Source organism: Pristis pectinata, chromosome 19 (assembly GCF_009764475.1).
Source record: "Pristis pectinata isolate sPriPec2 chromosome 19, sPriPec2.1.pri, whole genome shotgun sequence".
NCBI classification, from domain to species: domain Eukaryota; kingdom Metazoa; phylum Chordata; class Chondrichthyes; order Rhinopristiformes; family Pristidae; genus Pristis; species Pristis pectinata.
In genome coordinates this window covers 16,543,397-16,558,492 of record NC_067423.1, presented here as the reverse complement: position 1 = coordinate 16,558,492, position 15,096 = coordinate 16,543,397, and the positions used below count along the sequence as shown (strand labels likewise).

The 15,096-nt window shown below is 41.0% G+C and overlaps 1 protein-coding gene across 5 annotated transcripts in view; it reads left to right on the top strand.

The window, feature by feature from the left end:
* shank3a (SH3 and multiple ankyrin repeat domains 3a) overlaps nucleotides 1-15,096 on the top strand; it is an 813,035-nt gene that overhangs the window by 726,179 nt on the left and 71,760 nt on the right. For 4 of the 5 annotated variants that reach the window (XM_052034272.1, XM_052034268.1, XM_052034267.1 and 1 more), the window contains one exon: nucleotides 8,823-8,846. The exons of the other annotated variant lie outside the window; for it this stretch is intronic. In XM_052034272.1, coding sequence (XP_051890232.1) covers nucleotides 8,823-8,846 — 24 coding nt within the window. The remainder of the gene's footprint in view (nucleotides 1-8,822; nucleotides 8,847-15,096) is intronic. 5 annotated transcript variants of the gene reach the window in all.

The window sequence follows — 15,096 nt, the reverse complement described above, 5'->3', positions numbered from 1 at the left end:
GAGTTTCCATACCAGGCCATGATGCAACCAGTCAGAATGCTTTCCACTGTACATCTGTAGAAGTTTGTCAGAGTCTTCGATGACATGCTGAATCTCCTTAAAGTTCGAAGGAAGTAGAGATGCTGGCGTGGCTTCTTCATGGTTGTATCTATGTGCTGGGCCCAGGGTAGATCCTCCAAGATGTTGACACCGAGGAACTTGAAGTTGTTCACCCTTTCCACCACAGACGCTTCAACGAGGACTGTTGCTTGTTCTCCTGACTTCCCCTTCCTAAAGTCCACAATCATTTCCTTGGTTTTGCTGACATTAAACACAAGGTTGTTGTTACAACACCACTCAACCAGCTGACCTAACTCACTCTGTATGTCATCTCGTCACCATCTGTGATTCTGCCAACCACAGAGGTGTTATTGGCGAATTTGTAGATGGTGTTGGATCTATGCTTAGCCACACAGTCATAGGTATAGAAAGAATAGAACAGAGGCTAAACACACAGCCCTGATTTTTGTCACGGCCCCAGAAATCTCCTCTTTTCCCTCTCTCAATAACCTGGGATGGAGCCCATCAGGCCCTGGGAACCTCAACCTTAATGTTTTTCAAGAGACACACCACCTCCTTCTTTATCTCAACATGCCCTTGATTATTAGCACACCCCACACTGATCTCGCTATCTCCACATCGTTCATCTTGGTGAATAACAACATGATGTGCTCATATAGTACCTCGTCCACATCCTCTGGTTCCAGGCATAAATTCCCTCTATCCTTGAGTGGTCCAACTCTCTCCCTAGTTACCCACTTGTTTTTACTGTACGTATAAAATGCCTTTGGATTTTCCTTAATCCTTCTTTCCAAGGACATTTCATGGCCCTTTTTGGCCCTGCTAATTCCCTGCTTGAGTCCTTTCCTGTTTTTTTCTATATTCCTGAAGGGACCTGTCTGATTTCAGCTTTCTAAACCTTATATATGCTTTCTTTTTCTTTTTGACTAAATTTACAACACCTCTTGTCATCCAAGGTTCCCGCCTTCCTTGTCTTTTCTCTTTACTGCAACATGCCAGTCTGGAATTTTGATCAGCTGGTCTTTAAATGACTCCCAAATGTCAGATGTGAACTTGCCCAACAACAGCTGTTCCCAATCTACTCTCCCTAACTCCTGTCTCATAATGCTGTAACTTGTCTTCTCCCAACTTAGCACTTTCATAGTCATTGCATTATACAACATGGAAACAGGCCCTTCGGCCCAACTCGTCCATGCCGACCAAGTTACCTGCTTGAGCTCGTCCCATTTCACCGCATTTAGCCCACATCCCTCTAAGTCTTTCCTATCCATGTACCTGTCTAAATACCTTTTAAACGTTGCAATTTTACCTGCCTCTACCACTTCTTCTGGTAGCTCGTTCCATATACCTACCACCCTCTGTATGAAAAAGTTACCCCTCAGAATCCCTTTGAAACCTTTCCCCTCTCACTTTAATCCTGTGCCCTTTAGTTTTTGCCTGCCCTATCCTGGGAATAAGACTGTGACCATTTGCCTTATCTATTCCCCTCAAGATTTTATGAACCTCTTTAAGGTCACCCGTCAGCCTCCTATGGTCCAGGGAATGAAGTCCCTATGTATCTGTTCTGTACTTATAGCTCAAGCCCTCCAGTCCCAGTAACATCCTCATGAATCTTTTCTGCATCCTTTCCAGTTTAATGACATCTTTCCTGTACCCAGGTAACCAGAACTGCACACAATATTCCAAGTGCGGTATCACCAATGTCCTGTACAGCTGTAACATGATGTCCGATCTCTTGTACGCAAAGTCCTGACCAATGAAGGAAAGTGTACCAACTGCCTTCTTGACCACCCTGTCTAACTGTGACTCCACTTTCGGGGAACTATGTACCTGTACCCCTGGGTCCCTCTGTTCTACATTTTCCAAGGCCCTACTATTTATGGTGTAAGTACTGCCCTGGTTTAACTTCCCAAAGTAAACACCTCACATTTGTCTGAGTTAAATTCCATTGACCATTTTCTGGTCCACTTTGCAAGTTGGTCCAGATCCCCCAAGTAAACTTAGATAACCCTCTTCATGGTCCACTAAACCAGCAATTTTGGTGTCATCAGCAACCTTACTAACCACATTAACAATATTGTCATCCAAATTGTTAATATAGATAACAAACAGCAGTAGACCTAGCACCAGTCCCTGCGGCACACCATTGGTCACAGGCCTCAAATCTGAAAAACAACCCTCCACTACCACCTTCTGCCTCCTTCCACCAATCCACCAAGCTTTTACATCTTTCCTCCTGAGGTCCAGACTTATCCTTATTCATAACTATCTTAAAACTTGAGTTGTGATCAATGTTCCTAAAATGCTCTCCCACTGAAACCCCAATCACCAGGCCAAGCTCAGTTCCCAATACAAGGTCTAGTATGGCCCCTTCTCTAGTTGGATGATCTACGTACTGTTTAAAGAAATCCCCTTGAATGTACCTAACAAATTCTGCCCCGTATAAGCTTCTTGCACTAAGGAAGTCCCAGTCACCCACTATGACAACCCTATTACTTTTACAGATTTCCATAACCTGTTTATAAATTCAATTGGCTCAAAAAGCTACTCCAGTGGCCAATTGCAGCCATGCCTCTGCTGAATGAGGTGGAATCAGCAGAAGATTGTGCGAGAGAGCAGGCAACTAACAGGGGGTAATTGTGGGTTCATTCAGATCTGAATGAGAAATTTAAAGCATTGTGTTATCTTTTTCTTCAAGTGATTTTATAAATGCTGAATAAAACTGAAGTGAAGATCAGCTTTCATTGTGACATAAAACCTTATACTTGGAAACATTCACACAAATGTTTTAAAGATATTTAATTGAAAACAAAAGAAATCCTGTAATTTCTAACAACAAGAATAAAATAATTTTCTCTTTCTTTGTTCCTTCAGCGATTAGTTATATTCTTGCCTTTCAAACCAATATGCAATTGCTGATTCCTTCCTTGTCAAAATCTTAAGGGAGGAGGGAAGAAGCTTCAGACTTGTGACAGCAGTGTTTCATCATTGGTTGATTTAAAATAAGACCACATATTTTTATTTTTAGCAACATAAAGCAACAATATTTTTTAGGACAGAAAACTTTGTTAATGCTTTTCTTTACACAGTTCAAAAGTAAGCGTAATCGAAATGAAATCTGCATTTTAAAATCAGCTTAACTGCTAATTTAGTTTTTCCCCAATTCTTAATCCATAAAATTAAATTAAAATGAACATCCTCAATAATCATATTTTCTTACTTCTATGACACTTAGAAATATCAATCCCTGTAATGAGTTATGAACTCAGAAGTACCACATTCCCAGTTACATGCCCAAGAAATATTCACACAGTTTAAACCAGTTCAAAGGCAAAAGAATGACTCGTTTCTCAAAAATATATCTGTACATATTTAGATAAACTTAGCAAACTTAAGCAGCATGTGCTAGTAAAAAAAAAGACAATGGTTGAAAAGCTCAATGATTTCAACATCAAGGATGTGCCAGCAATGGTTTGAATCCATTCATTTTTCACTCAAGGAATGGAACAGAGTTTGATGCTCAATCCAAAACAAACATAACACAGACACTTGCTTTTAAGACAGTTTTTATATCTTTTATCTAATTTGTATTTTAATATAGAAACAAAACACAATCTAGCCAGCTTTAACTTTTTTAAATTAAAGCCAAAAATGTTGAAAATACTTACCTATTTCTTTCTCAGGGCAAGTAGAACATTTGCAATAGTTTCTTTTTCACTTTTTCTAGAATCAGAATCAGGTTTATTATCACTGACATATGTCGTGAACTTTGTTGTTTTGCAGCAGCAGTACAGTGCAAGACAAAAATCCTTTTGTTACACCTGAAGTGTCTAACCCAGTGTTCTTATGGAACTCTTGTACAACAATAGTATGTAATGAAAAGCCTGATAGTAACACTTTGGATATTAATTTCATATCATTCTGCATATTCTATTTTCTTTCAGTCATAACTTTAACCTTTCTCTCATACCAGGAATCTTAAAAACATACTGAAGCAATGCCCTCCATGGGAGAGTTGAACATTTATAGACGTGTTCTTTCTTCGTATGCCTAAACATGTTCTCCCATTCTCCCCATTTCTAGAAAGCCTGCATTTAGCACTGTCTGTACAACTTTATGGGGTTTGCGGCTCCAAAATCTGAAAAGGAAAAACAGCTGCAGAAGGAAGCAGTGGCCAAGTTTTCTCTCCCTTAATCTCCTAAATAACTTTTGAACTTGTGGAATCCTCCAGACACCATTAGGCTTTGCTAGTTCTCTACTATGCCAGCTGCTATCGCCACCCGGTGCCATCTATCTTTACAGCTCATTATCAATTCTGCATGTAGCGGTGTAGATGTTCGAGATTATGATTCCTCTATTTGTCTTGTGTTTGCCAGCAAAATCCTGAATAATCTAAGTTGCTTTGAGCATCTATATTTGATGGTTTTCTATCTCTGTCCTGGTTGCTATTAGCTACTCCAAATTCTGAAACTTGTTCTGATCTCAGCCTCCTCACACTTTTTGAATGCTCAATATACAATGCTGTGATAACAATGACCACCTTTCCATCAATTTTGAAAATGTTGACCTTTTTTATTACTTCCTAATTGTTTTACAGAAAGATACTTCATTCATAAAATTGTTTAAGTATGCATTACCAAACATGTTATGATATTAGTTTACAATATTTATATTAGTTCAACACAGTATCAATTTTTCATTCCCAAATAGTAATAAGTTTGAAAGGCTATTACACACGACCAAGCCCCTCAGTGACCAGTGGCTGCAGGACCCCAAACTATGGTTTTTGTGGCAGTGCGTTCCTCAGCACATATCCCTGCTTCTTGGAATGAGCTAGTCTGCAGCATTTGGTTGCAGCTTTCACCAAGGTGATAATCTTTCAGCAGCAGTCAGTGCTATTCTCAATATACAGCCCTGAAAACAGCCTGTAGACCGCAGAGACCTGTGCTACACAACTGCTTGAGCTGAACTTCAACAAGGACCACTGCATCCCTTTCCAGATGAAAGATATGGATGGCAATCTCATCAGCACCTCTGCTACTTTGAGGGAAATGTGAGGTGGGATTGAGACTCCAGTCTTTGGGATTTCCTGAAAGTTACCCAAAAGCCACTATTTACTGTATGTACAGATCTTTATTTCTTGCTTTGTTAGTAGAACCCGAATATACTATAGGGAACAAAAATCCTTGACTGTATATGTTATCATGAATTGTAATCCCTCTGTCTTTTAAGGTGAATGACAATGCTTAGTCTTGGAATTCCTTTAGTTATATATTTCTTTGCACTTGGCTTCACTAGCAAGGCCAGCATTTATTGTCCTTGTGGAGTCATTAGTGAGCCATTTTCTTGAACTATTGCAGTACTTCTGGTGAAGGTACAACCATTATGCTGTTGGAGGAGAGTTTCAGGATCTAGACCCAGTGATGATGAAAGAATGGTGTGACATTTTCAAGTCAGGTTGGTGCACAATATGCATGTGATAGTGTTTACCCCATGCCTGCTGCCCTGTCCAATTTGGTGGTAGACACACCGGTTTGAGAGGTACTGTCAGAGTAGCTACATAAATTGGTTGATTATTGTTATATGTACCAAGGTACAGTGAAAACCTTTTCTTGCATACCGTTCATACAGATCAATTCATTACATGGTACATTGAGGTAGTACAAGGTAAAACAATAACAGAATGCAGAATAAAGTGTTACAGTTACAGAGAAGGTGCAGTGCAGGTAGACAATAAGGTATAAGGTCATAGCGAGGTTGATTGTGAGGTCAAGAGTCCATCTCATCGTACAAGGGAACCATTCAATAGTCTTATAACAGCAGGATAGAAACTGTCCTTGAGCCTGGTGGTATGTGCTTTCAGGCTTTTGTATCTTCTGCCCAATGGGAGAGGAGAGAAGAGAGAATGTCCAGGATAGGTGGGGTCTTTGATTATACTGGCTGCTTTACCGAGGCAGTGAGAGATATAGACCATATCCATGGAGTCCATGGAGGGGAGGCTGGTTTCTGTGATGTACTGAGCTGTATCCACAATTCTCTGCAGTTCTTATAGTCCTGGGCAGAGCAGTTGAGCCCTGATGCATTCTATGGTGCATCGATAAAAGTGTCAAAGGGAACATGTCAAATTTCTTTAGCCTCCTGAGGAAATAGAGGCACTGGTGAGCTTTCTTGGCCGTGGCATCTGCATGGTTGGACCAGGACAGGCTATTGTTGATGTTCACTCCGAGGAACTTGAAGCTCTCAACCCCCGGACCTCAGCACCGTTGATGTAGACAGGAGCATGTTCACTGCCCCCCTTCCTGAAGTCAATGACCAGTTCTTTTGTTTTGCTGACATTGAAGGAAAGGTGGTTGTCATGGCACCATGCCCCTGGGCTCTCTATCTCCTTCTTGTACTCCAACTCATTGTTATCTGAGATACAGCCCACTACAGTGGTATCATCTGCAAACTTGTAGATGGAGTTAGAGCAGAATCTGGCCACACAGTCATGAGTGTATAGGGAGTAGAGTCGAGGGCTAAGGATGCAGCCTTGTGGGGCACCAGTATTGAGAATAATCGTGCTAGAGGTATTGCTGCCTATCCTTACTGATTGTGGTCTGTTGGTCAGGAAGTTAAAGATCCAGTTGCAAAGGGAAGTGTTGAGTCCCAGGTCTCAGAGTTTCATGATGAGTTTGCTTGGAATTATAGTATTGAAGGTGGAGCTGTAGTCAATAAACAATAGTCTAATGTATGTGTCTTTACTGTCCAGATGCTCCAGAGATGAATGAAGGGCCAGGGAGATGGCATCTGCCGCAGACCTGTTTCAGCAGTAGGCAAATTGCAGTGGATCAAGGTTGTTTGGGAGGCTGGAGTTAAAGTGTGCCATGACCAGCCTCTCGAAGCACTTCATGAATGTGGATGTCAGAGCCACCAGGCTGTAGTCATTAAGGCACATTACCTTGTTTTTCTTAGGTACCGGGATGTTAGTGGTCTTCTTAAAGCAGGTGGGAACCCCAGATTGAAGCAGGGAGAGGTTAAAACTGTCTGCAAATACCCCCGCCAGCTGATTTGCACAGGATCTGAGGACACAGCCTGGGACGCCATCCGGGCCAGGTGCTTTCCGCATGTTCACTCTCTGGAAGACTGATCTTACATCCTCAATGGTGACTGTGGGTTCAGATGCATTGGAGGATGTCGGGGTGGGTGGTGACATCCCAACCCCCTTCTGTTCAAACTGTGCACAGCATGTGTTAAGCTCATTGGGAAAGGATGCGTTGTTATCAACGATGCTGCCTGACTTCGTTTTGTAGCCCGTTATAGCATGTAAACCCTGCCACAACTGATGGCTGGTCTGGGACTCGCTCTAATACATGGTGACTAGCTCTAATGCATTTTGTGGATAGTATACACTGCAGCCAAATGTATCTTTAGGCAGGGTGATGGGATGCCAATCAAGCAGGCTGCTTTGCCTTAAATAGTGTTGACCTTACTCAGTATTGTCCAGGCAAGTAGTCTACTTGTGCCTTGTAAATGCTGGAAAGGTTTTGGGGTGTCAGAAAGTGAGTTGCAGGATACCCAGGATACTCACTCTTATGACCACAGTATTTATACAGCTGGTCCACTTGAGATTCTGGCCAATGGTGATGCCCAGTTGATGATGACATAATGAGGAATGGTAATCAAGGATAGGTGCTTAGTCTCTCTTTCTTCTTGGAGGTGCTCATTGCCTGGCACTTTTATGATGCCACATTTCTGTGCATTACTTGACTGTATTTTATTAAAGTCAAAACAACAGAGGAAACGTGCTCCAAAAATCTGTTGCAGATCCTCCAAGGGCATTCATGAAAGCTACTAATCATCTGCAGTGATGTCAAACAATGTGCATTCCATTTTATGTTTATCAATTGTAGCCTTGCACTCAGAGCAGGCCTCAACCTCAGAACTGAACACTGCTTTGGCATTATTCAAAGATAATTGAATATATCCTTCATAGTGTCTTGAGTAAGTTGGGGCTTCTGGTGCTGAATCTCTCAAATGAGGTGAGATAGGTTTGTCTCTGCGATAAAGTAGACTGTTATAAATTAATTTCAAGTTCAAGTGAACTTGATCTGAATTATGTAAGTTTAGGCCTGTCCTGCAGATGTGTGTATTCATAATGAGTTTAATCCAACCAAGTCAAAGCAAATACTGCAGCAAACAAGTCAAGAAAGTGAGATCAAAAAAAGAATTTATGTTTGGTAAAGAGCAAATGTATGTCTGCTTTGATTATATTGCACTCCAAACTACTCCGCCAGCACCTCCTGGAAGTAGATGGATTGAAATGCACATAGAATTACATCATGTTTTTTTTTCACTAGGATCAAACAGATGTAAATACTGCAGTCTGTTTGTCACTAACACTATCCTACAGAGGATCCTTTATTTTACATTTTCCTGTCAATTTCCTGATCCATGAAACATAACAGACATCTGGTGCAAATTCTGAGAAGCATTGCTTTTAACCAGATTTTGATTTTGAGGTCCACCAAGAAATTCTTTGTTATTTTATTTCACCATTCTTACATAATGCACCATGAGGCAGAAAGCACCACATTCTAAGGTCTCCTGTTGATTCTAGCCCTGCATTATGAACACAGTTTTCTGTCCAGGCTATGTTTGTCTTTTTAACTGAAAGTTCTATGTTTTGGTATGGAATGCTAACCCATTCCTCAGGATTCAAACCTGTATTTGTTGTCATTCATTTCTCCATTCCAGCCTAACACCTCAATTCTTTTCTTTCCAAGCCTCTGTACGCAGAAGGAAAACAGGTAAGTCGTTCTCTTAAAACCTGACAATGCCATTTTATTTCTCATGGTTTTTTGTGCGTTGGTGCTGTCTTGAGCAGCCATGCTTCAATGAATGGTAAATTTGCAGTTTTAAGAGAACTGTTATCATGCCTACCCCACCAACCATATGAACATGAAGAAGGAAAAATAATACTAGTGAAATATTTGAAGTGAACTTTATAAACATGCTTTACAATTTTGTCCCAGATGTAACCAGCTACTCTTCAGAGGTTTAAATAGATGGGTAGAATCAAGTATAGGGTAGAATGTACATAGGAGGTTAAAGAAAATAAAATTGGTAAATAGAGCCTTTTATAATGTGCAGTTTATGGTTGCTTTAGAAGAATTTTGAATGGCTGGGGTGAGTCCATTAAAGATGAAGTTTATATGGATTGTGGAAGAACTTTAACTTGGTGGGTTGAGTCCATGATAGGATCGAGTGCTGATGGAATGTGTATAAAGAGAATGTGATAGTTGAAGTAGTCTTTCCTTGTTCAGTACTCAAAAAAAGTAAAAAAACTTTCATCCTAATCATTGAACATGAGGCATAGAAACCAAAACCAGAGTTACAATTGAACTGTAAACAAGCCATTTTCATCACAGCTTAAGTACTGTGTGTTGCATACAGTTCTGGTCAGACTGCAAGAAAAATATTATAGCAGTCAGGAGGGTGCAGAGGAGATACATGATAATCTTGGTAGGATTGAAAATTTTCACTATGAAAACGATTGAATTAGTTACACAGGAGAAAACAAATGGATGACCATGTTGCAGAACCACTATTCAGTGCACTAGGATAACACCAAGTTTCAGTTTCTCTCACTTTCTCTCTCTCTGACCTCTCTGTCTTCAACTTCTAACAATGCTCCAGAAATGCCCAATGTCAACTAATGGAATAGCATCTTTTCTTCCATCTGGGTATGCTGCAGCCTTCAGGACTTAATATTGAAATTAATAATTTCAGGTAACTGCTCTCTCTCTCTCTCTCTCTCTCTCTCCCTCTCTCTCTCTCTCTCTCTCTCTCTCTCTCTCTCTCTCTCTCTCTCTCTCTCTCTCTCTCTCTCTCTCTCTCTCCCCCCCCCCCCAATTCTCTCTCCCTCTCTTTCTCCAAAGATGTGATTGTACCTTTATGTTATAAAATGTTTCTATTTTTCTTTCCTGTCTCTAACTGCTGGGTTTTGAAAGTAATTGATATCTTGACAACTTTGATCTGCACCCTTTTGCAGACATTCCCTCTAATTATCTCCACCCCTACGAACAGTGGACATGATCTTCACCACATGGCAATTCCAAGAAAATTCAGGGAGCAGCATCAGACGGTACACATCATCGCCTTCAACCTTACCAAAGCCATTGACTCCATCAACTGTAGAACACTCTCCTCAAATTCAATGGCCCAAAGAAATTTGTCTCCTTCTTATGCTTGCTGCACAGCAGCATGCAAGGTGTGAAATTAACCAACAGGTCTGCAACAAAATCATTCTTAGGGAAGACCAGGGCTGCATCATTGCCCCAACACTTTTCCCAAATTTTCTTGCTGCGATGTTGCATCTCACCTCCAACAGATTTCCCACAGAAGTGGGGTTAATCTTCGGAGCTGATGGGAACCTGTTCAGCCTTCAGCAACTACACTCCTGAACCAAGGATACCCAAACTCTAGTGAGCAGACAACACTTGTGCTTGAGTTTGTGCATGCTCAGAAGCCGAGCTCCAAGCCATCATCAACACTTTCACTGAAGCATATGAGAGGATGATCCTTACACTTAATGTCTATTAGATGAAGATACTCTACAACAATGCCCTCCAACATTCAAGGTTCACCGCAAGAAGCTGGAAAATGTGGATCGCTTCCCAAATTTTGGAAGCCATCTCCTGGCAAGGGCAGAAATCAGTGGTAAAATTCATTTCTTCCTTCAATGCACCAGCAAAGTGTTTGATTAGTTCAGAAAAAGAGTATTTAGAGATCAAGACCTCAGACCAGGCGGACAACGAGACAGCAATAATTCCTGCCCATATATATATATATATATATATATATATATATATATATATATATATATATATATCTATATCTATATCTATATAAATATATATAGACACACACATACAGCAGGCTAGCAAGGATTGGGAAAATACCATCAATACTACCTTCATGAATTCACTAGAAGGACAAGAAAACCAGTGTCAGTGTCCTCTCCCAGGCCAACATCCTCAGTATTGAGGCTCTGGTTACACTCGGTCGACTACTTTGGGAAGACCACGTTGCTCACTTGCCCAACGCCAGACTTCCAAAACAGATGCAAGCTCTGTTATGGAAAGACGTTTTCAGGGGGACAGAGGAAAAGATTCAAGGATGTGCTCTAAACCTCAGTAAACACGTGCAACATCCCCAGATACCACCCTCTGTATCATGCTCCTGCTGTATCTGCCTAAGTATGTTTCATGAGACATAATGGGAAGGAAGTGGTCCAAGATTAAATGCAAGATTGCAGTTTTACAAAGAGTGGATGACATCAGTCTACATGTATGTCTAGCTTGTCCTGTTTGAATACACTCAGCACATTATCATTATGACGAACAGCTTTAATTGGAGCATTAATTAATTGGTTTAATGGAGTGAAAACATATATTCCATGCCATTCCATATTCAAAGCACAAAACCTCCAGCAATATGCATGTTTTTCTACATTGAGGATTGCAGCTTGTTTCATAACTTAGACACTGGGGGGGAGGGTAATGAGGTTTACAGCTATGTCTTCTGTTACTTAACATAGATCAGGAAGACTACGTGCTAAGCAAGCAGAATTTATTGTACTTAGCAGATGGTGGTGTGGTCATCCCAAAGCATTTTATCAGTGAAAATACATTATATCAGACTTGCATTGAGACAGATTGATCACACTATACAGAAAGAGACCATGCAACCCATTACAGTTGTGCTGATTCTCTGAAGAATAGCTCTACTCTGTTCTCTTATATGCTTCCATTTAAAATGTTTGTTTCTTTCAAAAGGGAAAAAACGCTCCCAATTTCAGAGGCTCCTTCACAACCTCAAGCCATCCCAAGACACTGTACAGCCAAGGAAGAACTTTTAAAGTGTTATAAAGTAGGAAACAAGACCAGTTCGGACACAGAAGTAAAGAACACTGAGATATTGAGCAGGACGCTAGAAGAACCACTATACTCATTTACAAATAGTGCCAAGGAGTCTTTTATATTTGCCTCAGAAAAGTAACTCTTCATTTAATATCTCATTAAATTAGATTACCTCCAACAGGGGAGCAGCTTCTTAGTGCTGCGCTGAGCTGCTAGCTTAGATGAACTACTTAATTCTTTTGAACCCATGAGCCAACATGTTATATCAAAGAATGGAGGATCTCACACCATTGCCTTGAAATTCCTTTACTATGCTCTAATAGCATTATGTTATATCAAAGAATGGAGGATCTCACACCACTGCCTTGAAATTCCTTTACTATGCTCTAATAGCATTAAGATGGTGTTGCACGTTTTCATCAGTCCAGAAAGATCTGAGCTTCTATTACAATGTTCATTGAACAGCATTGTTGGCTTTCCTTCTTTAACCCTATAGAGTGTCAGTTTCTGCATACACTATTTTATTGATCTAGAGTACAGAGTAATAAAGCGCGTAACCAGGCCCTTCAGCCCAACTGGTCCATGCTGACCAAGATGCCCATCCAAGTTAGTCCCGTTTGGCCTATATCCTTCTAAAACTTTCCTATCCATGTCCCTATCCAACTGTCTTTTAAAAAATGTTATTGTGCCTGCCTCAACCACTTCCTCTGGCAGCTCATTTCATATATTACCGCCCTCTGTGTAATAGAGTTTCCCCTCAAGTTCCTATTAAATCGTTCCCTTCTCACCTTAAACCTATGCCTTCCATTTCTTGATTCCCCAACCTAGGGAAAAAGACTGAGTGCATTCACCATATCTATGCCCCTCATGATCTGATACACCTCTACGAGATCACCTCTCGGTCTCCTACACTCCAAGGAAAAAAGTCCTAGCCTGCCCAACTTCTCCTTGTAGCTCAGTCCCTCAAGTTCTGGCAATATCCTTGTAAATATTTTCTGCACTCTTTCCTGTTTAATAACATCTTTCCTATAGCAAGGGGACCAAAGCTGCACACAATACTCCGTGCATCCTCACCAGCATCTTGTACAACTGCAACATAACCTCCCAACCTCTGTATTCAATGCCCTGACTGATGAAGGCCAGCATGCCAAAAGCCTTCTTCACTACCCTGTCTACCTGTGACGCCACTTTAAGGGAACCATGTACCTGAACTCCAAGGTCCCTCTGTTCTACAACACTCCCCAGGGCCCTACCATTTTCTGTGAAAGTCCTACCTTTCCAAAATGTAACACTTTGCACTTATCTGAATTAAACTCTATTTGCCATTCGTTGGCTCACTTACTCAGCTGATCGACATCCCACTGTAATTCTTGATAACCTTCTTCACTGTCTATGACACCACCTATTTTCGTCTCATCTACAAACTTACTAACCATGCCTTGTACATTCTCATCCAAATTGTTGATATAGATGACAAACAACAATGGGCCCAGCACTGACCCCTGAGGCACACCACTAGCCAAGATGCTCCAGTGCAAGAAACAACCTTCTACCATCACCCTCTGCTTCCTACTATCAAGCCAACTGTGTATCCAGTTAGCCAGCTCTCCCTGAATTCCATGCGGTCTAAGCTTCTAGAACAGCTACCATGGGGAACCTTATCAAAGGCCTTACTGAAGTCCATGTAGACCATGTCTACTGCCCTTCTTGGACCTTCATGGATCTCCTTGGTCACATCATCAAAAAATTCAATCAAGTTCATAAGAGATGATTTCCCATGCACAAAGCCGTACTGACTACCCCTGATCAGCCCCTGCCTTTCCAGATATATGTATATCTTGTCACTCAAAATCCTCTCCAGTAATTTAGCTACCACAGATGTTAGGCATATTGGTCTATAGTTCCCAGTTTTTTCTTTGCAGCTCTTCTTAAATAAAGGCACAATATTCTCTACCCTCTAGTTTACCCTCCACGAGATCTTAGACTTGCAGTTGCAATCTCGGCAGGTTGCACTTAAAAGCAACATTCTTTCGGTTCCTGGAGAGTGCCACCACTTCAAGAATGAAGAGAAACTTGTAGAGGCTGATGGCAGAAAACATGTTTTTTTCGCAAGGGAACTGTAGTGACTCCATGGTTGCAATGAGATGTCCCTGATAGGAGATTGCCAGGGAGTATTACTGCATGCGTGCAGTATACATATGTATGTGTATAGACGGGAAAAGCCTGCAAGCTAACAAATCCCTGTGCACCTAAGTGAAGTCTTCCCTGCTTGAATAAGGAGCTTGGGTGACATTCCTAATGTAGAAGTGAACAGCAAACGAAAGAATTTGGCTGCGTCCTGGGAAGTGATGGCCTCCATAAGTAACGCAATCAGGCACATGTGAGAGCCTGTATTTGAGAGTGGCAAGAGGTAATGGGTATCAGTGACGTCTGTCTTGATGAAGCAAAGTCTGTGCAGATTTTGCTCCTAGCGACTTCTAGCTCTAAGCATAAGTAGCTGTGGGTGTATATGATCTTTGGTGATGAACCCTTCTATGCATTCTCTCACATGGTCCCCTGCCATTGCCTATGATGTCTCTACTCAAACAACATGACATCCAGTAAGCAAGTGTTAGGTATGCACAAATCCCTTTTGGAAGTCAACTTAAAGTTCAAAACATTCATTGAAAGTGAAAGGAAGGGTCAGTCTTGAGCAATGAGCGGAGAAAGCATTGAGGTTGCAATGTTGTAGAGCAGCCTAACAACAAATACAGGTTGCCTGCTGGCAATTAAGAGCACAGGGAAAACAAGGTTAGCAAAAGCTGGTTCTTCTGTGAATAAGTAAGGAATGTAATTTTTCAGATCAGTGAGATTGAATATCATGCTGGAGACAAATGTTGTACCTATTAATTAAATCTTTTTGTTACATTAATTGTGCCTGTTGGTGTTTATAAAATCACACTTTCTGTGAAAAAAATTACAAATAACCCTCCTCCATCAGGCAGCCTTTGCTGCAAGTCCTCACTTCAAGAGAGGGTTCCATAATCATCTTAAACTGCATAAAGCTAGCGTAATTTTTTAGTGTTCACAATTGAAACATTTTGACTTAACAGACCATTAGGTTTCACATTACAACCTGTTCAAAGATTGGGTTGCT